Source organism: Gopherus evgoodei, chromosome 2 (genome assembly GCF_007399415.2).
Source record: "Gopherus evgoodei ecotype Sinaloan lineage chromosome 2, rGopEvg1_v1.p, whole genome shotgun sequence".
In the NCBI taxonomy this organism is placed as follows: Eukaryota; Metazoa; Chordata; order Testudines; family Testudinidae; genus Gopherus; species Gopherus evgoodei.
Window position 1 is genome coordinate 100,727,393 of NC_044323.1, and position 25,953 is coordinate 100,753,345.

The window sequence follows — 25,953 nt, forward strand, 5'->3', positions numbered from 1 at the left end:
GCCCATAATGCTGAAAGCCACCAGTATGTGTCTATTATTATGATGGTGAACATCAATATAAGAAAGGAGAAGATTTTGTCAAGGAAATGGATTTCACAGTCCATATTCCACTAGCTTGTTGTATTAAAAATTAGCTAGCTAGCTAGCTAGCTGAGGTTTCAAACAGAGAGTAAGTTTTTTCAGCTGGTAAAGATCACATCTTCCCCTGCCTGAAATGGTGCAACTACACTCCTTGCTGGCCACCAGTGGTTGAAATCAGGGTTTATTCTCAGAATATTAAAGCCTCTCTCTAGACTGCATTACAGTATTAAGCAACATATGTCATCATATACTCCTACTTCACTTTTTAAGAGTATATTCAATACAGTCCCTGGGAATAAAGGAGTGAAAGGGTGGGGAGGGGCAAAGCCACTGATAAACAGATACATCTTCGTGTTTTTGTAGGGAACAGAAGTGTAATCTAAAATGACATGCATAAAGCAAAAGCGGACAGGTGTAGAAGCATGTCAAGTTAGCACCTTTGTTCTTTGCATCTGATCTTGATAAGACAGTTGTCTCCATTTTAAAATTCTCTTCTCATCCTCAAAGACAGGAAGTGATATAGTCACATGAAACACAACTGTTCAAATTCAAATAGACAAAGAACTTAAAAAACCCAAACGAACATGAAGAGGCAGATACAAGCCAGTCTGGCAGATGTTTGTTTTTTTTTATAAATCTTAGAGAGAGTTAAAAAATACCGAAAACAAACTGCACTGTAATAAAAAAAAAAAAAAAAAAAAAAAAAAATCAAGCTCAAAAGGTAGTCACGAAAAATAAAGACTGTATTTTTCCTCCAAAGATCAAAATTATAACTAGTCTAAAGACATTCATGTCAGACAGAAGTTCAGTGTCCAGTATGATTTTTTTTGTAATACAAAAATCAGATACTGCAATATTTTTTCTGCTCAAGAATCCCCTTTGCTTAAACTGCTGAATTGTTCCCCCAACAATTTTTGTGAGTAACTTGCTTTCCCTACAACGTACAAACAATTCTTTCTCCCCCTCAGCTCATCTAAAGCTCTTCTTTTGTCCTGGTTAGTTTTGTTGCATGTTCCTCTATAAATTTACTCAAATGCTCTAAGTCTCTATTCCCGCCTTCAAATTTAATAGGATGCTTTTTGTTGTTGCTGGGAGCAAAATAGATGGTGGGAAATCCTTCCACTTTGTAGTGATCATTTGTCACGTCATTGGCAGTAGCATCCATCTTGGCAATGACTAGGTTTTTCTGATTCTTATATTTTTTAGCCAGCTCAGTGTATACAGGTTCCAGTTGCTTGCAGTGTCCACACCAGGGAGCATAGAACTCTATTAGGACATCAGTCTTTGCATCCATTACTATGGTGTCAAATGTTTTACCAACCACAATCTTCACAGGCCCTTTGTTATTTTTTGGTACTGGCTGGGATTTCACAATAGGTTTCAGTTTTCCTAGAAAAACAAAACAAAACAGAAAGTGAAGTCAACAAAAAAGATGCCACCATTAGACTGAATTAAGTCTCCCCTAGAGATAGGCTTTAATATTCTGAGGATAAATCCTGATTTTCAACCATTGCTGGCCAGCAAGGAGTGTAGTTGCACCAGTTCAAATAAGGGAAGACGTATGCTTCACCAGCTGAATAAACTTACCCTCTGTTTGAAACCTGGGTTAGCTACTTAATTTTTAATACAACAAGCTGGTGGAATATGGACGGTGAAATCCATTTCTTTGATGAAAATCTTTTCTTTTCTTATATTGGTGTCCATCACCATAATAATAGACACATACTGGTTCATTATTCATAGTCATTGCTAGTATAAAGGACTGCTGTCATTTGAACATACATATTTCATGAGCAAGTATAAGAAAATTTGAGGCTTACCAATCCTTTCAAGTGACTGACAGACACACACAGTGTGTTAGTACATAGCTAGAATTGTCTAGGTGCCACTGTGAGCAACACACAGTTAACCAAGATACAAATGCAAGAAAGGGGCAAGAGATAGCTATCACCTGTCTAACACAAAGTTCTGTTTCAGAAACAGATCCAGGAGGAGGGGTGTGGTGGGGAAGAACCAGGACAAAAACACCCAACCACCACCAAAACAAAAAACCCCAAAACCACAACCTGCCTCCATGTGCACACAGTCCCTTTGCCACCCCCACCGATCACCAACCCTGTGTTTTGGGGTTTTTACCTTTTTTGAATGCCAAAATGAATTCCCTGAGCACATCAGAGTCAAACTCCTCTGGTTCCATGGCATATTTCTTGCCACCTTCATCAAGGATTGCAGCGTTAATATCTTCCCCACTGTCAATCAGCCCCAGATCCTTTATTTCAGAAGAATAATCTTCCTCATCAGAAATGGCAAAAGTATATTCAGGGAAGTCTTTGGCCACCTCTAAGACTTTGCTTCTCCAGTACTGGGTAGCTGAAATCATCAGAACACAATAGGATTAGCAATTTCTCTCTTCTCCAAAGACAATTATTTTGGGGGACGCTCACAAGAGTTAAACTCACCAACACGATAATCAAAACTAAAGTCTACAGTATAGTAGACAACCACGAGAGGACGCTTAGCATATCTCTTAGCATCATTGGAGGTCTTGCGATGACCAACTAGTGGCAAAGCATGTTTTGCCACGTGATCCTTTATTTCAGACCCATCAGTAGAATCCTGTTTAAAATAAAAAGAGTGCTGCACTTAGCTTAAATAAATGAATAAAATTTCAAGTTGTATATATCTATTATAATACAGACGTATTTTGTATATAAAACATGCACAATAAGTCTCTGACGTCCTTGAACAGGAGAAGTAGGTTATGCCTTCGGTGTGGTCTCATGAAGCCTTTGGACTTGGAAAAGGCACAATTAAAGTGATTTCATGTTATTTTAGGAGGCAAAAAAAGCTGATTCCATTCTCACTTGTGTAAGTAATAGGAGTAACTCCATTGAGGTCAATGGAGTTATACCAGCATAAAACCAGAGTGAGGACAAATCAGTCCCAATGTAACTAAAACCAAACCAAAGTAACAGTTAGGGTCTGATCCAAAGGCCACTGAAGTCCATGGAACGATTCCCATTGGGGGCTTGGATCAGGCCCTTATAATCTTAAGGAAATATCTAAATTAACTGGACTATTAAATTCCAGTTGGAGGATATGAACTGCTCATGTGTATGAATGAAAAGGGTCTTCATACATGTAATCAAGCAAGCAGACTTCATTTTCCCTAATAGCCTAGAAAACTACTCACTTTAAGATCCAAAACATTCATTTTGGGCTCATGTTTTGACTGAAATTTTTCAGGTTGCATGACCACCAGTTTTCCAGGAGTCACTTTCAAGAATTTTGCGATCTCATTGCTGAAGGTGTGGTGAAACTTGTAATCTTCTCTTAGGCCATTAGCTGAGAAATTAAGGTGAGGGGAAAAAATAATTAGCAACTAAAAGCTACTGCACCTGAGGGCTTGTTGACACAGCCTTGCAATTTGGACTATGGTGTGTACCAAAGTGCTGCACTGTAACTCCCCCATGTGGATGCTACAGACATGAATTTAGAGGCTCCTAGTTTGCATTAATTTAATCCTCTTCAAACAGGATTACATTAATGCAGATTAGGAATCTTTTAGGTCATGCCCACTGCAGGTTTAAACTAAAACTAGTGTAAAATGGTGAATTCTCTGTAACTTGGAAGTCTTTAAACAATGGCTTAAAGGACTTCAGTAACTCAACCAGAGATTAGGACCCTGTTACAGGAGTGGGCAGGTGAGGTTCTGTGGGCTGTAATGCGCAGGAGGTCAGACTAGATTATCACGATGGTCCCTTCTGACCTTAAAGTCCATGAGCATCCACAGAGTTACAACACAGCCTTTTTTGGTACCCCGCCCTCCATCCCCCCCCCCCATAATCCAAACTTCAGGGCAGTGTAGACATAGCCTAAGATTAAAATCCTTTAACTCTAGTTTACAGAAAATCTCCCCTTGCCCCAAGATTTGGAAAGTAGTAGCATCTTAGAGACTAAACTTCTAGAACTTTATACTGCCTCAGGTATTATATTTCCAGCCACAGGTGAGACTCTGCAGACAAATTCAGCATGTAACTTGGACTGCACTTCACCTGAAATCTCCCCTGAAATTTATTCTAGTATTCCAAAACCCTGAGCAAATTCAAATAGCAGCTTTATAATATTTATTTTAATATTTTGGAATAGGCACCTTTCAAAGTAATGTTTCTGGCTCTCTCCCAAATGAGAGACAGTGCAACCGTTTGCTGTATTGGAATGGCCAGATTAATTGTGACGCTGTACTGCCATGCTGGTGATCAGAACAGCAAGAGCTAACAAATATACTTTGCCATGAGGAGAGGAAAAAGGGCATGCCTTGCTGCTCTCTATCCTCCTCAGGTGGATGCTAAGAGGGGCATTGACTGGTTCTAATGATCTGTGTCCAGCCTTCTCCACCAAAGGGAGGGAGGCAGAAATGCTTAGCCTCTTGTATATTTAAATACTGCACTCCTCCCAGAGCACTGAATAGGAGTAACTGGATTGTCAATGATCTGCATGGAGGGACTGGAGAGAAGTGCACCCATCCTCAATACTTCCCCCTTCCTCTTCACTCCCAGCCACCAAGGTAGAACCCCTATTCTTCAAGCTTCTTCTCTCTCCCCTGAGGAAAATAAGGCCCTTCCCACCACTCTGCGCCCTTTGAGCCCACGACCTTGAGCTTCCTCTGCGCCCCACCGCCCCCACCCGGTGCTCATACACCCCAACTCATTAACTGCCTCTCAGCTACCAGCATTGCCTTTCCACACACTCATCCTGCTGGTTCTGTATCAGTTCTTCTCCCACACCTGGCCTGACTTCCTATTGCAGCCATACAGCCGGCATCTTCCCACTGGCTCCCTACTCAAGGAAGTATGAGGCAAGTGTCATCTGGAACAGTCAGGAGGGAGGCAGCAGACGTCAGGAGGGCAGGCAGGGGAGCGGAGAGGTCAGGATTGGTCTCTCTCAAGAGTCTTAGAGTACGTCAGCTACCAGCAGACAGAAATCCTCCCTCTTTCCCTGGCGTAACGCACCCCACAGTTGTCCCTAAGTATTACGAAATAGCTAGTCCTCAGAGGACCTCTACCTGAGTGTTTGCCAGTTTCCTAAGGATTAAAGATAAACTAAAAAGCTAAAATAAAAATTAAACTCAGAGCAGAAATAGGTGAACACTCCCACTAGGCAGTCCATGGGAGAACACAGAAATGCCTTTAGCTTAGTATTTGAAAAATATAATTTACCAGCATCTTGATACAGCTGATAGGCTTTGTCCATCTCTCCATTAAAGATGCCAATGATTATGACATCATCACCATCCTTCAGAAATTCTTGTACCTGTTTGGTAGCCTGAATCTGTTTGGATGGAGGACCAGCCTGGTCAATCATGTAGTCAACAATACCTGGGACAAAAACGAAAAAAGTTACTCAGAAGATTTACTTGAAAGCAAGGTTCAGGTATTGTGCCTCTGAAGCAATTTCAGTCTTGCAAAAACCACATTTCAGTTGGAGATCAAGCTTTCTAAACAGATGTACTGCAACAACAAACAACGCTGAATGATCAAGATTTAGGTCCTCTAATTTCAGGTGTTCAATTTAAGACTGCTTTTCAGAAGAGCTGAGCAACTGCTATTTCTACCAAATTCAATTGATGTTGCAATAACTTGGCTCTTCTGAAAATCCAAGCCCCATTTATTTGAAATTGAGCATCCAAAACACAAGAGACCAGCTGAAAATGCCGATTTTAATTCCTCTTGGGTTTTAACCTGGTTAAGTGCTGACAGTGAGTGCTGTTCTTAAGTGAGACATCTCTGTGTAGTGGAATGGCTGCCCATACTGGCAGTGCTGTGTCATCTATATATAACTTCTTGTTTTTGTAAACTAGTTTGAGTTGTCTCCCATATGAAAAGGTGCTATAAGTAGGGCCCTACCAAATTCATGGTCCATTTTGGTCTACTTCACGGTCATGAGATTTTAAAAATCATAAATTTCATGATTTCAGCTATTTCAAATCTGAAATTTCAGAGTGTTGTAATTGTAGGGATCCTGACCTACAAAGGAGTGGGGGGGGGGGGAGGGAGAGGGGAAGGTCACAAGGTTATTGTGGGGGGGGTTGTGGTACTACTACCCTTACTTCTGCGCTGCTGTTGGTGGAGTGCTGCCTTCAGAGCTGGGCACCCGGCCAACAGCCGCCACTCTCCAGCCACTCCGAAGTAAGAGTGGCAATACCACGAACCTCTTAAAATAACCTTGTGATGACCGCCCCCCCTCGCAACTCCCTTTTGGGTCAGGACCCCCAATTTGAGAAAACGCTGGTCTCCACCATGAAGTCTGTTTAGTATAGGGTAAAAGCACAGAAAAGAACAAATTTCACAGGGAGAGGTCAGATTTCATGGTCCCTGGTGCGTTTTTCATGGCCGTGAATTTGGTAGGGCCCTAGTGATAAATCGAGGGTTCTGAGAGATTCAGTTAATCCTGTTAACCTAAGCAAAGGAGAGAATGCAGTTTTCCATGCCCTATCACTCCAGCTACACCAAACAGCAGAATTTACACAAGATTTTTTCAAAATGTTTGTGGTTCATCCTTCCCTCCTCCCCAGCCCCCGCAATTCTAACTCAAAATAGTAAGACCCATTACCATATTTTTCTCGTGGGCCATTGTAGTCAAAAGGCTTGCCCTTGCGGAAGATTTTCAGAGTTGGATAGCCAGAGACGTCAAACTTCTTTGCGAGATCTGTTTCAGCAATGGCATCCACTTTAGCTAGAGGAATTGGGGGGGTGCGTTTGCTGAGCTCCTGGGCAGCTCTCTCATACTCTGGAGCGAGCTTTTTGCAATGTCCACACCTAAAGGAAAAAAAAAGGGGGGCGGTGCACGATATTTTAAGGGTAACAATACCTAGTATGTGCTTCTTACCTTCTAGGCGTGTCAAATGGGGAAATTCACATTTCCAGAATGGAAAATAAGTAGGGATGTTACATTCTTAATTTTCCCCCCCTTAGTGACTCTGAAGAGAGGTGCTTTCTTAATGAAGGCTGTACCTGACTTGGTTCCAACCACATCATGACATGCCCTTAGCCTATTAAAACATGGAATATCTCAGGGAGGATAAGTTGCAACAGAGAGTTACTCTTCTAGCTTTTCACCTGCTGAGAACTACATCTCAGCAATGGATTAAGTTTTGAGTTTAAAGTGACCAATGATTTTGTCATAGCCTGTGACGAGGGAAAAAACCAAACACAAAACACCAAAGCCACAACAAATAGCAGCTAACTTTTTCCTCAACAGATGCTCAAGACTGGAGTAACGGGGTGATAAAAGCCAGAAATGCATCATGTTATAGTGTTACCAAACACTATGCAAATATCTCCAATGCTACCTCCCCACCCCCTTTCATGAGGAAGAGCTCTTTAAACTATCAAGTTCAGTTGTACGGGGAGACTTGGCACTGGGTTGCAAAAACCCTGCGTAACACAGTATAAAGAGAATTCCCTTTTAAATACACAACTCATTCAAAACAGAATACCTTTCTAAGGATGCAGTCAAGCAAGCAAGCCATTTTAAGAAGGGATAGGTTTATAGGAAAACTAAATTCAACAGGTGGGGGCCCCTAGCTGCCCCTTCCTTCCAGTTTCATAACCATGCCACATCTACGAAAGAGGACAAATTTGCATTTTGTCTTACCACGGGGCATAGAACTCCACCAGCATTATGTCAGCATCATTCACTACTTCATCAAAGTTATCTTGGGTCAACACCAGTGTAGCTTCTGGAGGAGGGGTCCAATTTGGATCAGAAACCTCTTTAACTTTAGCCACAATTGCTGAAAGACAATTGAATACACAAGTTCATAATGCTGCATATCCATGACACCTGTATCTTTCCTAGTGCTGTAGCGTCAGTCTATGAAGAAGATTTGAGATCACCAAGAATTTGAGACATGAGTGACTTGAGTATTGTCTTGGATTGAGCAGATGGCTAGGACCAAGGAACTCCTGAATTCTAATACCAGCTATACCCTTACTTGTTTGGGCTCCTTTTGTGCCTTACTCCTTGTTAATGGACACCACAGAAATGCAAACAATAAACAAGAAGTCAGTATTTCAATTCATGCTCCTCTAGATTTACAGAATGCAAATACAGGACATTGCAACAAGTTATTTCAATGTCTCCTTTTCTTATTGAACATTTTGGAATGACAGCTCTGGAACAGCGAGCTTTTCTCCCAGTCTGGACTGAAGTACATAACATCTCCTTAAGTGTCAAATAAGTAGCACCTTCACAGCCATTGCCAATATACCAATACTGATACTACTGTTAGCTGGCCTCACTCGGAGCATGAAAGAGCACCATTTTAACAGCCAAACTGCTGTACATTAGTAAATTGGTGCGGGTGAGCGAGACTCCATTGGGTATCAGTGACACCCATTATCTGGTGAAGTCATACCGTAACATGAAGCTGTTCTAAAGGCCCTAAAAATAAATAAATAAATAAATACATACATACAAATAATCTTGGCCTTAACATTCCTCTTTAACTGAAATGAAGGTGTTGTGCACTCAGGAACAGACCGTACAAATGGATCAGCACATTTAAAAAGCTCCACTTAAGTTGTAAGATGTTACTTCACCCTTCCATTCGCTTCATTACACTGAACTCATAGAGAGCACTGCTTACCATCTTCTGTTCGGGATCCATCATAATCAACTGCCTGCCCCTTCTTCAGAATTTTGATGGTTGGGTAGCCGCTAACATCAAAACGACCTGCCACAGCAGTGGCTGCAGTAGCATCTATTTTGGCAACTGGAATGGGAGGATCATTTTCCTTCAGAGTTTTGGCTATCTTTTCATATTCTGGAGCAAACTGCTTGCAGTGCCCACACCTGTAAAATCAGAGACATGAACTTGGAGGTATATTTTGCTACTCTGCATTTCCACAGAGGACCTCAGAATTAGTGTGATATTTTTCTTGCTATGATTTCAGATCAGAATAGATAAGAGTGTCCAACTGTATTGTTTTAGTAACATTTGCCCCTGCTATACATAATCTCTCCAGTTCTTACAGTCACATCGGTTACCATAAGATAGTTAAACTCAGGATACTGCCCTTCCTCACTATGGAAAAAGGAAAGCTCTCTCCCTCTTTCGCTACGTATATATTTATAATAGCACACAGTATAGATGTAAGATTTCCATTAACACCAGCCAGAGGACTAAATCCCTAAAATTTCCCATCAGCATTTTACTCATGTCAAGTTCTTTAACCCGATCATAATCTAGGAATCTTGATAGGGCTTATCCTTATGATCTGTAGGGTCACTTATGAATGGGTTGGAATGAGGTAAGGAAGAGAAGTGAGAGTTGCCTCTTGGTGAGATGGGAAGGGATCAGGCCACTCCATGAGTTGCAAATCCAAACTGTTGCTTGTGCATAAAAGGTGACATTTTTTCAGGTGAAGCAGGATAAGGAGACAAAAAAATGAACTATATTGCACAAAGTGGTTTTAGAATGTTGCAGCCGAGACAGGGGAAAAACCACACAACACACAAAAACACAGTCAATACAGGAAATAATTTTTAAACTGCTGTGCATGTGTGGGTCCACCAGAAGAGAGAATGCAACAGTCAAGTTCGGTGATCAGGTTGTCAGTGGACAGCTCTTGTCTGAAGCGAGAGCAGAAAGGGTGGTGAGCATTAGTTGAATCAACGGTCTGATCTAGTATGACAGGTCTCACTCCTATCTTGGAGTCCAAAATTATTGCTGTACTTGCCCACCCAGTAACTACATTAACATTATTTAACTGATACTGTAAAGTACTTTTGAATGGTAAGATTATTAAGAAGTGCTATCTACATAGAAGTTCGAGGCTCTGACCTTCACCCCTAGTTTCTATTATAACCTCTGTTTTTAATATCAAGAAACATTTATGCTTTGATTTGAAGTTGTCCACGCCTGAAGAGGAATTTCAGAAAGTTTAAGATCCATTCAGCTATTTTTGAGTTAAAAGGCAACCAACTCCTCCTGTCGACCTCCAAACCACTCCACTGTAAAAACCATAACCGCTATTTGAATAAGGCTACAGCAGAACAGAACTGTGAACCCTGGCATAGATGTAACCATCATTAAAGACTTTGGGTGAAATCCGGACCCCCACTGAAGTCTTTTGCTAAAGCCATAAGTAATGATTGTGGGAGGGAAATAAAGACAACTGTGTGAGCATACGTGCATGGGGGACCACTATGGAGCATGTTCAATCATCAGCTAAGAAGAAATAAGAGTTGCCTAATAGAGTCCCATCCACCTATGACATCATTGCACATCCTCTCTGTCTGGCCATCCTAGAAATCCATACAGGGGCTGGGGCTGCTGGGACAGCCTGCATGACAGAGAGTGTCTTATTTCCATAGGGAAAACACTATCTTCAATCAGTTTTGTTTAGCATCAAGGCCAGGTGAAAAAAGTTAAAAGAAAAAAAAAGTGTTTCAATGTTTTCCATTACAAAGATATGACCATCACATACGTAACTATGCCCTACAAAAAAAAATTGCAGGCAAATTACAGCTAAAAGGGTGGGAACTCATCCCTTCCTGATTCTATTCAGATATTACATGATAGAAGCCAATATAAAAAGCTAGATGGGTTCATCTAAATGCTAATTGGGACCAAATTTTCAACGTTAAAACTAAGCAGAGACCATCTTTCTCACTCAAAAAAAAGTGTTTTGCATTTAATTTCCTTGGCTGCTTTTATGTTAATACACTGTTAAATTACAGTTTAAAAAAATAAAATCACAGAGTCAGGCAACGCAAAAGGTTCCTGCAGCCAGGCTGACTCAGCATCTTGCGAACTGTTTCTGTTCCTATGTTTTCCTTTTCTTTAGTATATTAGTGTTCGTGGTGTAAAATGCACTAGATTAAATATATTGGCCTAAATTCTGTTTCCAGTTGTATCAATATAAATCCAGGATAACTCCTCTGAGTGCACCAGAGTGACATCAATGCAAATTGAGTATTCGTAGAACTGGACTACTGAGATGTACAGCAAAATGCTGTTAAAAATGCCAACCTTATGTGGGCCAATTTTCAATTATACCATAACCCTATTACACTGTTCCACCAATGTCAAGTGGCCTTAAAGCAGGCAGAAATAGCCTCATGACAATACCCTTGAACAGGGAGCTCCCCAACCAGAGCAGCACTGGTGTAAAGGGCATGTCTTAGCTCTGTTCCCAGCCCCCAATGGAGGGGGATGATCAAAGGCTGGCCAGAGTACACTGTATTATGGCTACTTTCTGCTTCTCAGGGCCACGGAGAACCAAGGGAAGCAAAGCCAACTGGACCTACTTACAGTGGGGAACCCCTGCATGTCTTTGGCATATAGACAACTATATACAAAGATAATTTGAAGCTGCCTTTGCCTGCCAATTCAGTCCCAACTCCTGATGCATTAAGGGGGTAACTGAGAAACAGGCCCAGAATCTCTAGCCATTTTCTGACGCTGGGCTGAATTCTGCCTGGACCTTACCTAGCTGTGCAGTGGGAAGGATGCAAGGGGCCTTCTCCTTCCTTACCTTCCCACATGACCTACATAAGAGCCAGGCACAATTGCAATGTCTGTGGTCAGAACAGCTCTGTTTCTACTCCCCCAGGGATACACAGTGCCCCAAGAGGATAGAGCCATGGGTCTACCTACGGTGTGACCAGCAGTCAGAAGGAACAGGCTGCAGTTCATACACAGGTGCAGCTCCAGGCATACTCCTAGAGCAGGCTGGGGAAGAGTTCTATCTCCCAGGGGTAGAATGCCTCCCAGTGCTACCCCTGCAATCATGCCGTTCTACGTCACACCTTATTCTAGGCTCTAACTGGCACAATCCAGATCTGTGATTTTATTTATGTAGATTTTCATGTTATTAAGCTGCAAGTGGCAGATCTGTCCATGAAAGCCTTAAGTGGATCTCACAAACCCAGCTGAAATATGTAAACTAAAATAAATTTGACTGACTCCTGAGGAAAGTATTTAATGGAGGCTCGAACCCCATATTCATATCCATTCGGGATAGAAGGGATATTAAAATTCTGCAAGTTTCAAACCTACCATGGTGCATAGAACTCCAACAGGACGGTGTCTTTGTCTGCAGTAAAGGTATCGAAATTTGCATCATTCAGAACTAAAACACCATTTTCTTCTTTAACTTCAGAATCATCATCCTCATCATCTTCATCTTCATCGTCGTCGTCATCATCGTCGTCAGCATCCTCTTTTGTAATAGATTCTAGAAAAGTGGGGGGAAAAACCAATACAGGTTAGGTTGTTTCAAGTTTAGTGATAAAGCAACACTGTTAGGTTAAAAATCGTATTTTTTAAAAAGTAAATAAAACCCTCTTCAGAATATGATCAGAGAGTGTAACTGATGCAGCTATGATTGCCAGAGTTTTCAGAGAGCCTGAAACAATAGCTCTGAAGCGGTGTCCTATACATTTCAATGGATGCTAATTCAGATGTCAATGAGGATGACACCTGAAATATCAACACAACTGTTCTGCTGCTCAAAGCGAATAAAAAGAGAAAAGCAAGTACATTATGAATATTTACATCAGCATTTCCTGAAGTGTGGGGCATGCCTCCTTGGGGATGGGTGGGGCAGAGGGAAGAGAGAAACACAAAGAAATAGCCAGGTAGGGAGAGGCATGGAAGACATATAAATTAGGATCTAAGTCTTTAATACCACATGGTGAGGTTATGGTGGGTGAGTGTGAAATTGTTTTCATTTAATTTTTCCCACAAAGTATGGGAAATGCTGATTTTATTCTTGCATTTGCTCACTGAAATTATATTAGTCAGTTTCACTTTCTCGTTCTCAGTTCAGGAGATTGTTCAATCCACAACAAGATTTTCATTACATTAAAAAAAACAAAAACAAAAAAAACCTCCCCAAATCCACCACTTTGGAAATTTTATCTAGATACAATGGTTTCAAAGACTTCCTATGTGTTGCACCCATCATGGCCTTGCTCCTGCATTGGGATCCTCTAGTGCAAACCCGAGTCCATGTGGGGTCCCCATAAATGTGCTAGATATAGTAAAATTCCGTGTGATAATGTAGGCAAATCTGAACAAACAAAGAGCTTTGATTTTGGCCTTGTTAAAAACTGTCAGGTAATTCAATGATGGAAGAGAGCAAGAGACTAACTCAGATCACCACTCTGGATATAACCTGAAATTAAGGCGCTTGTTTGGATTTACACTAAGTATAATTTGACCTGCTGATTATGCTGTTGCCAACTTCAGGATAAATGGGCAATATACCAGCTAAAACATTACAGCTTTCATCAATTCAGTGTTTATTCAGAGTGCTGTTTTAAGAGTGAATGTATCTGAAGCATTTCCCCCTTGTTTAACTATTTTGTTTTAGGACGCAACCATGATTCAGGCCATAGAACTTACTAAATAGCCCTCAAATCTACAGATATTGGGGGAGTGGAGGAGAGAAGCAAGCAGCCATTCAATCCTGGGTGAAGGTTGTCCTAGCTTTGGTTTGTGTAGGTTATTTCCACTGCCACGTTCATTGTTGGTTTGGAATTAAAGATGTCCCGTCTCGTGAAGAAGCCATTTGAGGGATCAAACCACACCAGCATCAGATAACACTCATATCATTCAAGAAAAAGTAAACCTTACTGAAGAACTTTCAGAGAGTTAATTTAATAGAACAAGCACTAACAAAGCCAAAGCTCTTATTAATGGCAGGAAAAAGTATTGCCACTGCAGAGCCCACATTATTAAAAAGATTATTAATTTCCTCACCCATGTAGTGGTGAATGTCCAGTCAGCTTGTCAACAAACAGATCAGCATGTAATAAGACAAGAAACCATCTAGGTACCTAGCCAAACTTATCTGTTCCGGGCAGGATTCCCAGCTAAGAAAATGTTCTGGCTGCAACTAGAGTTTGTGCACCCAGGATTAAAGAAACACATGATGGCTAATGGGCAAGGGAGTGGAATAATGGACTACGTTCTTTTCTCAGTTATGTAAGTCCACTGATGGCAAATGAATTACTTGGATTTTCAACAGTGTAACTGAAAGCATAACTGGACCAGAGAGCAGTAGCTTCTAGGGCCATAGGAGGTAAGTTTTACTGCAGGGAGAGTGGCATCGCTCAGTAAGTTTATCCTGTTTTTACCTCCCCCTTAGCCCCACAGCAGTTTGTATTTCAGGTGGATGTGTGTTACCCTCTAAAGCTGAATGTTAATTAAAAGCATCTGATACCATAGCTTCTGATGAAATGAGTGCTTGCGGGAGCCAGAAGGCTTGCAGAGGTTATCTATCTTAGAGGAACAAACATCTGGATGCAGATTAAGTTTCTTTAATCAACACCGACTACTGTTTCACCTGCTCTCAAGTGGCAACTGCAAACACTGATTTAAAATTGGTCAACGCACTTGAAAAACATGTTATTACTTTGTATTTCTAAAGCATTTCCCCACACAGATCCCAAAACACTTAAACATGAAAAAATACTCAAAGCATTCTTGAGAGTTAGAAAGTCTTACTATATCCATTTTATAGATAGGGAAACAAAGAGGTGCAAAGAATTGGATTTTCAGAGCTGCTTAGCACCCAAGTTTCCAGTAAACTTGTGAACAGAAGCTGCAAGTAACAAGTTTAAAAAAACAAACAAAAAAACACAGGTCTGCACGGGTGTTGAGGTTGTTCATCATTTTTGAAGCAAGTCACTCAAGACTGGATTTTCAGGTCACAATGAAATTCTGTGATAGAAATGGGAAGTCAGTTGAGGACACCAAGCCTTGTCACTAACCACCAGACTCCTCTGCGTACCATTGCTTACTTATACCCATCCATCACCCTATAGGTTGCAAAGTCAAGCATTCAGAGTTCAATGTCGAATTAATATTGCCTGCACAAAATGAACTCACAAGAACATGGAAGCTTTGCATGAGTAAGAATATAAAGAGTCCAGGCCTAGTACTACTAGTTTATTAAATGGAGGTCTAATTTTACTGCAGTTTCTGTAATTACCTCAGTATCCTTAAAACGCTTCATAGCTTTCTACATAAGTACTCCTTGATAGATGCCACAGATCATTCTACACTGCTGACAGTAATATTACACTACTTCATTCCCTTGCCTCTTTTTCTTCACTGTCAGAAACACAAAAAGGCATCATATTCCGGGTGAATAAAAAATAATGGTGCTCCCCCAATCAGATTTTCTTTTGATTTTGCTATTTAAATTAGAATACTTTTTTTTTTAAAAATAAACCTGTTTTGTATTAAATTCAGATTTCGTTTTAAATATGTTAAGGTCTAAACCAATTAGGTCTCTTAAAATATGTAAATAAAAATAAATATGCTGAACCCATGAGCTTCTATCAAAAACTTTGAGTTCAAGGCTGCTTTTCTATATAAAGAAAGAATCGGGGACAAACATTTAACTTTTGAGGTCAGCTTTATAAATTTGGCACAATAGAGCAGCCTATGTAACTTAGGAGACTTAGGCAAGGGCATATCTGAAAATTTTACCAGGCTGACCTGAAACAGTCAATTTAATTCACTGACTAGAGTTAACTTCTCAGTTTAATAAATCATTTAGTTGTAAATGTGAAACATGTTTTGATAAGAGAATTTTATGTATTCAAAATGTTTAATGTTTTGTTTAATAAAAATAAATTTTATATGCTGTTGTGTGTTTAAATTCTAGTTGCCATCTTACTGCAGCTGGACACAAATCAAGATAAAGTTAATTACTCAGTAAATAAGCAATATATCATTCACCCTCTTCTAACATACATCTCTACCCCAATATAACGCAACCCGATATAACATGAATTTGAATATAATGTGGTAAAGTAGCGCTCGGGAGGGCGGGGGCTGCACACTCCGGCAGATCAAAGCAAGTTTGATATAACATGGTTTTACCTATAATGTGGTAAGATTTCTTGGCTCCTGAGACAGCGTTATATTGGGGTAGAGGTGTACTAAAATGTACAATTAGGAATCTGAAAATATTAAGTTATATAGTTGCTTAAGTTAGTGTACCCTCCTAGGTAGCAAGAAGATGTGCTAAATCTAGTGTAAAGGCTCTATTTAGTTGTAAAAAACATTTTTAATGGTTATACCAAAACAATAAGAATGCACTTTTCTTTATAAAATAACTGAAGTACAAAAGAAAACGTTGATTAAAAAGAAATCCCTGATTCAAATCAATCCACCTCTTGCACTTTCAAGAGTAGACTTATAATTCATTGGTAGTAGAGTTTATCTACTTTTGCTGCTAGTTTCACTAGTGTCATTGCTTCTTAAGAGTGAATTGAGTGTCATCCTTCTGAAACTGATAGCAGACTTGAAGGTAAAGGCCTGCTAAAGATGTGATGCAAAAACAACCCCGACACACACAGCCCAGCAGATGAAACTAAGTTAGAGATTTACATTTTTAAGAGTCAGGTGCCCTGACTGTTACAGAATGAGGCTAGCCTATTGAGTGACTACAGCTGAAATTGCAGAAGTAGCAAATAAATATTTGCATATAAAGACAGAGGTCTGTGTGGAAGGAAAAAGAGAAATAGCTATAATAAAATTTAAGTTTATGTTTTTCTTTAAGCTTCCTGCAAAAGAAATTGATGAGGCAGTTAAAACAACAAATTTTGTTTAAAAATAAAACCTCACACAAGCAGTCACACCAAGTGACCAGCAAATTCATCAAGTCATTATTGAGGGTTAAACTCTACCCATATTTATGAGAAGGTAACTTCTGATCACTTCAGTGGGAACTGAGCACACAGAGGATGGAATTTAAAAAAAATAAACTTGATACTTCAACCCTGCCACAGGTCTTAAGAAACATACCAGAACATTCATCCCAAGCTTTGGGTGCATCTGAATGACCTTCGTGCATATTTTTGGCTGGAAGTTCGCATAACTGTGGTGGATCACATAGATAATGTCTGCATATTTATCATTAAGGAGCATTTATCAGCAGTAGGGCTATTCAGTTTTTTTTTTTTTAAGTTACATTTGGTCCCACACCAAACCCCTGGATCCAAATACTAATGATTTTTGGATCTAGATGCAAATTTCACAGCTGGTTCCATGTCTAAGGTCCTGAATCTGAACCAGACTCCATTGAACTCTGAGGCAGTTCAGTCTTGGATTCAAATCTGAACTTTGGAGCTTGGGCCCTGCTCCAAAATAAATATGCATATGCATAGGAAATGAGGGAAGGACACTCAATGTTAGAACAAAGACAAAATATCTCCCAGAAACTTATTCACCTGAGGAGGATTCTCTCTTAGTTATAATTAAGGCTACGATTATGTCACAGAGGTCTCGGAAGCCAACCTCCAGGACATTTTCTGCCCTGGGGCTGGAACTCCCAGCCAGCCCCAACCTCACAGCTCCTAGCTGTCACAGGTGGACCCCACGCAGCTGCCCAGACCAGCAGGTGGCTGGGGGACTCTGCAGCTACCAGATGTCTGGAATGAGGGGACCCCACATCAGCCCAGACCCAGGGGCAGTGGGATCCTGGAGCTCCCATGTACCGCATTGATGAGGGACCCAGGAGCCCCAACAGCAGTGGGTGCTGAATCCACCTACCCCTTTTGTCAGGGATATATTTAGTAAAAGTCAGGGACGGGTCACAAGCTGCTGTGAATTCTTGTTTATTGCCTGTGACCTGTCCCTGACTTTTACTAAATATATCCCTGACAAAAATTTAGCTTCTGGCCAGAGGGGTGAAAACATTATCTAAATTATATCTGTTCTAGTTCTTATTGGTTAGATGCTCATGCTACATGTTCTTCTAATGTGATGCAAAAATCAAGGACCTGATAACTTGTAATCACTACAGAGTCTATGGCACTTTTAATGTCAGTCATTCACAATCTTTTCTGTACCTGTGTTCCCTCTTCCATACCAGGATCCACCTGTTACCACCTTCCCATTTAACAACTTAGAAAGGACATGGTGGCTATCACTCCCAGACACGTGGTCACAAGATTGAGCCTGATAAATCCACCAGTAAGAATATTAACCCAGGTGTCCAAGCTGAAGCTCCCAGCAGGAAATGTCATAGTCAAACTACCCCTCTGGTCCCCCTGCAACTTAAACTATATTTAGTATTCTATGCTAGAAAGATCCCTGAAAGACGCCATCTGCTACCAGTACGTCGAGAACCTCAAGCAGAAGCCGGACCAGGGCAAGGTGTTCAAGGTGTCCAGCAAGTGGGACGCCAGTAATCACTTCCTCCCCGGGGGCAGCTTCACCAGGTTCGCCGACTGACAGTTCATCCACAGGGCCCAACTCAACTGCATTCCCCTCAACGGAGCCATCCGCCATGACAGCCGGGACAAGCACTGCAGGAACTGCGGCTACGTGAACGAGACCCTGCCGCACGTCCTGTGTGGATGCAAGCAGCACTCCGGAGCCTGGTGGCACCACCACAACACCATCCAGAACCGACTAGTGAAAGCCATCCCACCGTCCCTGGGGAAGATCACAGTCGACTCCGCCATTCCTGGGACAGACAGCCGACTGTGACCCGAAATTGTCGTGATGGACAAAGAGAAGAAGAAGGTCTTCCTGGTAGATGTCACGGTGCCTTTTGAAAACCGGTCCCCTGCTTTCCACGACGCCCGAGCACGGAAGGAGTCGAAGTATGCCTCGTTGGCTGAGACCTTGAGAGCCCAGGGCTATGAAGTCCAGGTACACGCCCTGATCATGGGAGCCCTGGGCTCATGGGACTCCAGCAACGAGCCAGTTCTGAGAGCATGTGGGGTTGGTCGACGCTACACCCAGCTCATGAGACAGCTCATGGTGTCCGACACCATCAGGTGGCCCAGAGACATTTATACCGAACACATCACCGGACATCGCCAATACCACACTGAGTAATTGAGACAGCCGACCAGGGAAATAACCCACTTCCCTCCCTGAGGGACCAAGGGACGCACCCCACCACCCACGTACCTATCTGCTCCACCGATACTGACTTGGACTCCTTATTCATTCCATGGGTGGTGAACCCGAGCCCATTTATTCACTGACACTTTAAAAACCCTTACACCTCAATCTGGGTCTATGCTGGTTATGCGATATGTATGTATCTTTTCATCCTTGCAAACGGTATCTGTAACCCCCCCAGAACCCAAGCCTGACCCCAGATGTACAGTACCTTCCCTCAACCTGTGTATATTTCATTTCAAACATTTACTTTAAATAAATTTTTAAATTCTTCTTCTTCATTTCCTATACAAACTTAGTTAATGCAGAGTAACACTAAGTAACTCCTGTATCCCCAGACACGTGTCCGCATTTCAGTGGTGAAAGTAGTGGCTTGAAAATATACCCCTTAATTAATTCTCACAAAACCCCCGTGAGATAAGTAACATCTGTAAAATACCTTGTGGTCCACAGATGAAGGGTATTATGGGTATGTAATGGATTACTATTAAACTAATGCATATCAGAGGAAAATAAACCTCCAGTTTACATATAAAAGTCTTTGATATTGGCAGTGTGGTACTGTACTCCGTACACCAGTCATCTGCAGATAGAGGGCAAAATTCTGGCCCATTGAAGACAATGACAAAGCTCCCACTAACTTCAATGGGACCAGTATATAATTCTGAGATGTTTGAGCAAATACTCTGCAGGTAATAGGGAAATAAACTCTAGGACAACTGTATTCTGAAAGCTGACCACAGGAAGTGTTCAGGTGAGCAGCCAAGCAGCATGGACAGTGTCATACTAAAGAAGCTTCCTAAGAAAGAGTAAAGGTGTCTCCTGATTGTTTTTCAAAATAAGTAGTAAAACATAGAGAGCAGAATATACCCTCCCTAGTAAAGTTCTCCTGATCCTCATATAGCAAAGCTAGAGAACCTTAATTGTTGTGTTTCCCTCATGGCCCTAATCTTGTAAATGCTTATGCAGGTGAATAATTCTACACACCATTACTTTCAATGGGACTATTCATCTGAGCAACTATCTGCAGGATTGGGAGCCAACTGATTATCTCAGAATCTCTGCTCCCATAAAACTACATAGAGTGTCTAACATTTTAGAGGACAAACAAGAAGATTATTGTTTTCATTTGTGTGTGAATAAGGTTTCTAAAAAACTGAAACACCATTTTATATCATGTCCTCAGTCCAATCTAGACTATAAATTATTTCTAATGCAAAGCAGCTTTGTTTCATCTAATTTTGGAAGTGAGGAAATATGCATGGATGACACAGCTACTTAAGATTCAACAAAACAAAATTACAACAGATTATTTGAAGAGCCCAGTCAGAATATAGAGGTTGTAGATATCCTCAGTATTCTGTGTTCCTTTTAATTTTGAAACACTTGTTATTTTTAATGTGAAAGGAGACAGTGAGTACTGAGGATGCTAGTGCTTCATTTTGTACTTTGCAGCAGGAGACAAGAAGAATGAGCTGCAAGTCAAAGTACTAATTTTCATAGCCTAGTAAAAGCCCCATAAGAATATTAAAGAAATATTGAAGAAAGCAATATTGAAGATATATTGAAGAAAGCAAAAGAAATATTGAAGAAAGCAATCAGCAGAGTTAGCAAATTGTGATGAATTTTTATTAAATCAAAGTAGGCTTTGAAGTCTGTCATTATTTCACTCAAGAAAAAGTTTAGGGGGGAAAAGACCCCCAGAGATTATTCCACACGTCATGAAGTTAATTCTTTCCTACCTCCTATAAAAGCTCTCTCTTTTACAATGGTAGTTTCTTAATTTGGAAGGTAATAATTTTTAGATAAGTTCCATTAGGCTAACCACTATCACTTCTTATTGATTAGAGGTTTAGACTCATTTCAAGTTCACCTTTGGAAAATAAATGTGCGTGTTTAGAAGAGTACAATTTAATCACAAACAACATTAATTTAAGTAGCAGTTACATATTAAGAAGCGAGAAATTCTTCAAATATAAGAACAGTTATTTCGTGGCATTATCTAGTTAACGTTATGTTAACATTTCAATATGGAGTTGTTTTCCAGGCCATTTAGTTCCTTCAGAAGGTCAAGTGCAATAGTTAGTTCTAGTTATATTAACATAAAAAGATTGAAAAATATATTTTTTCTCTGCCAAAATAAGATTAAAGATATAGAAGTTATGAAATAACTTGTCTAATTTTTAAACCATGTTTACTTTGCATCACTCCCTCAGGACACAATCCTACAAACAGGCTTTATTTACAAACAGGTTTGCTAGAATAGGTCTTAGAAATGAAATTCACCCTATCACATAGTACTCACCTAAGATGTTATCCCTCAAAGTTCTGAGGCCTTGAGCCTATAACTTACTCTGCACAGACACACCCCTTGTACTGCAATTAAAATCAATGTGCAGTGCACCCATATACATTCAATTGTGGGATTGGCCCTTTAGTAAATGCATAGGCCTCATGCTGATCCTCTGCATTGAGATTAATTTCTCCCTTGGAATTTCTAACCTTATAACTGAGTTTTCGCTTTCAGTGTGAGTGACCCAAGGCAATGAGTTACAGAATACATATCTACAAGGACAGCATAAACAAAGCATAAAATATTTACACAAAAAGAGAAGAGTCAGTCTTTAGATTTCTGCAATGCAAATAAGAATAGGACACAAGCCAGTTGATCAAACGCAATCAATGAGTTGCATAAATATTGTAAGGGATGTGGCAATTTTATCTAATTTGCAGATCAATAGTCTTTAGAGACTCTGGCAAGCATTTTCCCCATTTAACCTCAGGGCTTTAGGATTACAACTGCCACCTCCTATTTCCAGAGATTTTGGCTTCTTTATACTTTAACCCCTATGATCCTCTAACTACGCTTATTTTCTCATTATTTTTTCCTGCATTTTTTAACATTACTTAACATTTTACTTTTCCACACCGCCTCTAATTCTTTTAATTGCTTACCGACCAGCCCTTGCTTCCCTCCCCCTCCACTAGCTTTAATCTATTCCTAACTCAACAAGAGATCTCAAACATCTCTAACAGTACCTTCCCAGGGTACAGCAGATTTAGTAGTTATCCCTTTACCAACCCCTCCTCCCTTAAATGTTACAGTCCAGGACATTCGAACACAAGCCCATTCCCTTTTCAGGCCTGAGACAAACCAGCTCTCATCCACTGCTGCAGCAGAACTCATCACACACTCACCTCCACCTTGTTCTTCTCCTTGGCACCTTGCTAATATAGCAAGCTGAGCCAGCCCCAGCAGGAGCACTAACAGGCAGACTTTACTGACATTCATCCTTGCGTGTACTAGCAATGCCCTAAAAATTGCACCTTCCACCACCTGACTTGCTTTGCGTCTCTCCTTTTCCTTTCCCCTCTTCTTTCTCTTCCTCTTAGGGGGCTGGGCCCACACTACGCCTGCTCTGAGGTGCCTCTCTCCGATTGGCTGCCTCGGCGACCACCAATCACCAGCTGCCACTAGTTTCAGCGGCCCCAGCCCTGAAGCAGAAGGGGTGGGAAGGAGGGCAGAGGACAAAGAAGAGGAGGGGGCGGGAGGTGGAGGAGGAAGGGGCGTGGCTTGCTGCGCAGAGTGGCCACTTCTCGCGTTGGGATTGGTGGGTAGGTCAGAGCGCGAGGCAATAAGGGGGGCGGGGCGAGGGCAGGCGCTTGCTGAATTCGAGTAGTCTGTGAGGGAGCAACACGTGGATCTTGGGGAGCGGGGCTGGGCGCGGCGCGGCGGGCTCTCGAGGGGGGCACGGGGTGAGCGCCTGGCTGCTGCAGTGTAACGAGGCGGCTTGGAGGCAGGGGAGCTGCGTCCCCAGGCACGAGCTGCTAGGGGCGGGGGCAGGCCCAGGCTTGGAGGGCGCTTGACTCTGAAACACGCAACACAATCTTCGCCCGTCACACGCAGGGGAGGGAGGAACCACAAGCAGCTGGAAAACCCTGGTGCCTGAAGCTAAAGCCCACCGATTAGCTCTGCTTTTCGGCTGTGGTCTGCACCTTAATCTGTTACGGCACTTGCTATTGTAAAGTTTCTGCTTTCTGTCGCTAGCGTTTGCTTTCAATCGCTCCCCCTACCCCGAATGCCTCACGCAGGGGCGAAGAGGTTAGAGCCTTAAGAGGAGAACCCTTTTTTGTTGACTTGATATCCTCTGTTATCTTTACACTCATGCAGGCTCCAATCTGACTACATATTTTTTTGTAAAAAGTAAAATACACAGATGGTGTGACTTTCACTCACTTCAGTTTACTTCAGAAAGTTAGTGGGGAAGGGAGCATATGCTACAAAGGAGGGATTATGCTTCTCCACGTACAGCTGACTCATCTGCAAATGTTCAAACCAAACTTCAGTTACTAGTATGACCTAAAACAACTGTGGGAGATTAGAGAGAATGAGGCCTTAGAGCTGTATCTGGAGTGTCTTAACTCCCCCTTCCCAAACTTTTCAGAATTATAGAGAGCACCACATAAACAAGGTGTGCTAGAAAGCTGACACTGCCCCACCAAGTGTTTGTAATCTGATTTCAAGATGTTAACTAGGGTAATAGTCCAAAAGCAAGTCAAATTTCAAATATTGAATAGCAGTGTATCCACAATCTCCTTTGTTGCTGCTCTGAACAGTTTGAGTGAGGATGCATTGAGGATTATGTGTGAACAGCAAGTTAGATACAAGTTTGCAACATTCTTAATTGGACAGGGAGACACTATACTATCTCCTCTAGTGAGAGCAGATGTATAGAATCAATTAGGGCACCTCATTTCCAGAAAGGTGTAGACAAATTTCAATGAATTCAGAGAAAAGCAGCAAAAGCAGATGGAGGATTTAGGGATTGACTAATGTCAAAAGTTACACTTTTAAGGGGTAGAGTGCCTAAAGGGTATAAAAGAAATTAATTAGGATTGTACAAGCTTGTAATTAGGAGTAACTGGATGCAGTGAAGAAAGGAAATTTTAAAGTATAATATCAGAAATTCCAGATAGGTTTACTTGTGCTGTAGAATTTTGTTCCCACTGTAGCTTTATTGGAAAACCTGGCTTCTGCTCACTTCTAAAGGCATTTCCCTCAGCCTAGCGGGAGGGACTGCTGGACCCAGGAACCAAATGAATATGGGAGACAACTAATGAAAAACAAGGAATGGAAAACAGATTCAAAACAAGGGTACCGGATGGGGTCGCTGAGCAGAGGACCCTAGACAGTGCCCACTGGTCCTCAAAGGTTTCTAGGGAGCCAGTGGATGCTGCCTAGTGGAATTCCGCCCAGAGATGTGAGACTAGGCAGTAATGGAAATAGGCCCCACAGTCACAGAGCACCCCCTCATCCAACATCCTCCTCCTGGTATTATAGATGGTGACTTTGGCCAGAACCAGGAGGAGGTTGACAAGGAGGCCTCACGAGTTTGTGGGGTCATGGATAGGGTGTGCAAAAATGAACAGGTGCGGGGAAAAGTGCAGCCAGAACCTCAAGAAGAGGTTCTGAAAGAGCCAGAATAAGGGCTGCAACCTGGTACATTTGAGGTAGGCATGTGCCAGGTTCTCCCTCATGCTGCAGAAAGAGCTGCCAACCGATGTCCCTGGTGGGCCATGGGACCAAGGTGGAGTAGAGGCTGGCCCACTGGGGCTCCTCACCCTCCACAGGTGGTAAATAGTCCTTCCACTTGGTGTCCGGGGAGGGAATGAGAAGGTGAGGAAATGCAATGTGTGGAGCATGAGCATGTACAGTTGGTCCTTGGGCATGGTTCAGATGCGAACCGGCTGCAGGGTGCGCAGCTGGCTCTCGCCGTCTGGGAATGGGGAAGCCAGGGGGGCTTGCGGAACAGGGGCCCAATTAAAAAGGTCCGGAGGGCCCAGGGTGAGGGGTGGGTGGGGAGCGCCCTCTTGCAGGGTCTGCTGCACAAAGACAAGAGAGAGGGGTGACAAGGCAGCACCCACCTCTCACTTTTTCCTACTATAATAGGCTGGAAGCCTTATTTCCTAAGATATTAAGCATCGGATAAAATGGTTAAGAATATACAATGGTGAGAAATCCTACCTTAGGTGAATGTTGGACTATAACTAAGATAATGTTTTCACCCCTCTTTTAAATCAAAGCCTAAAAATAAAGTGATGGATTAGACTAACGCTACTGCAAACTCTCTTTTCCATTTCCTTTTTTGATATTCCTCTTAAGGATCAAGATGTCTTGCTCCCATCCTATCCTTGATGGAAAGTCTTCTTTTCTTAAAACAACTGCTGAACTTCTCTTTTGAAAGCCATGTTGTTAGAGTGGGTTCAAAATGCACTGAAAGAGGACTTGTTTTTCCCATTTATGAGTGTACTAAGTGGATTTTTTCTTGATTAAAGCAACTTTGGTTAGATCTTTCATCAGATAAATATTTAAATGTGAACTTAGACAATATTATAATTCACATTTAAAAAAAACCGTGGATTTTAAGAACAATTTACAGAACAGGGAAGAGATTGTATTTATATAGCTATTTTGCAGGCATTTTTATAGATGAAATACATGGACCTGTTTAAAATTTGCCACTAATCTTCCCCTTAAGTTATATTTCTCCTTAACTCCTACAATGTTTTGTTTATTTGACCAGTTATAAATGGTAAATATTTCACTTAGTTGTGCAGTCTTTTGCACATGTTCACTATTTTTTCCATGAGTTGTATTAGGGTTATTACCATTCAGCCTTAGTATGTGCATATAGTGTCTACTGATTTATGCAGGACTAACATGGTTGACATAGAACGATAAGTTTAATTTTCTCTTTTCCCTTTTATATGGCAGCGTTGCTTTGCAGTTCTATTCAAAACAATAGCAGGTATCTGGCTCCTACCTATATTGGTTGTGAGGATGCAATATTTGTAACCATGCCACTGAGAAACATGGCAACATTCAGTGAAAATGTAGTATAATTTTAGTCATAGTTTAAGTACAC

At 41.5% G+C, this 25,953-nt stretch overlaps 1 protein-coding gene across 1 annotated transcript; it reads right to left on the bottom strand.

Annotated features, from left to right (window-relative positions):
- Positions 1-246: 246 nt before the first annotated feature.
- On the bottom strand, positions 247-22,554 carry PDIA4 (protein disulfide isomerase family A member 4). The gene is made up of 10 exons (XM_030551442.1): positions 22,226-22,554; positions 12,149-12,326; positions 8,732-8,937; positions 7,738-7,876; positions 6,694-6,899; positions 5,301-5,459; positions 3,275-3,426; positions 2,541-2,697; positions 2,218-2,451; positions 247-1,470 (listed from the first exon to the last, which is right to left on the bottom strand). The coding sequence occupies exons 1-10, from the start codon at positions 22,317-22,319 to the stop codon at positions 1,055-1,057; spliced, it is 1,941 nt and encodes a 646-aa protein (XP_030407302.1). The 5' UTR covers positions 22,320-22,554; the 3' UTR covers positions 247-1,054.
- Between the last annotated feature and the right edge of the window lie 3,399 nt (positions 22,555-25,953).

Bases quoted from the DNA above. Each gene is read 5' to 3' on its own strand.
- PDIA4 (XM_030551442.1), bottom strand. From the start codon at position 22,319: ATGAATGTCAGTAAAGTCTGCCTGTTAGTGCTCCTGCTGGGGCTGGCT. The intron at 2,698-3,274 runs GTGAGTAGTTTT...TATTTTAAACAG, and splicing joins TGAATGTTTTGGATCTTAAA to GATTCTACTGATGGGTCTGA. The intron at 2,452-2,540 runs GTGAGTTTAACT...TGATGATTTCAG, and splicing joins TAGTTTTGATTATCGTGTTG to CTACCCAGTACTGGAGAAGC.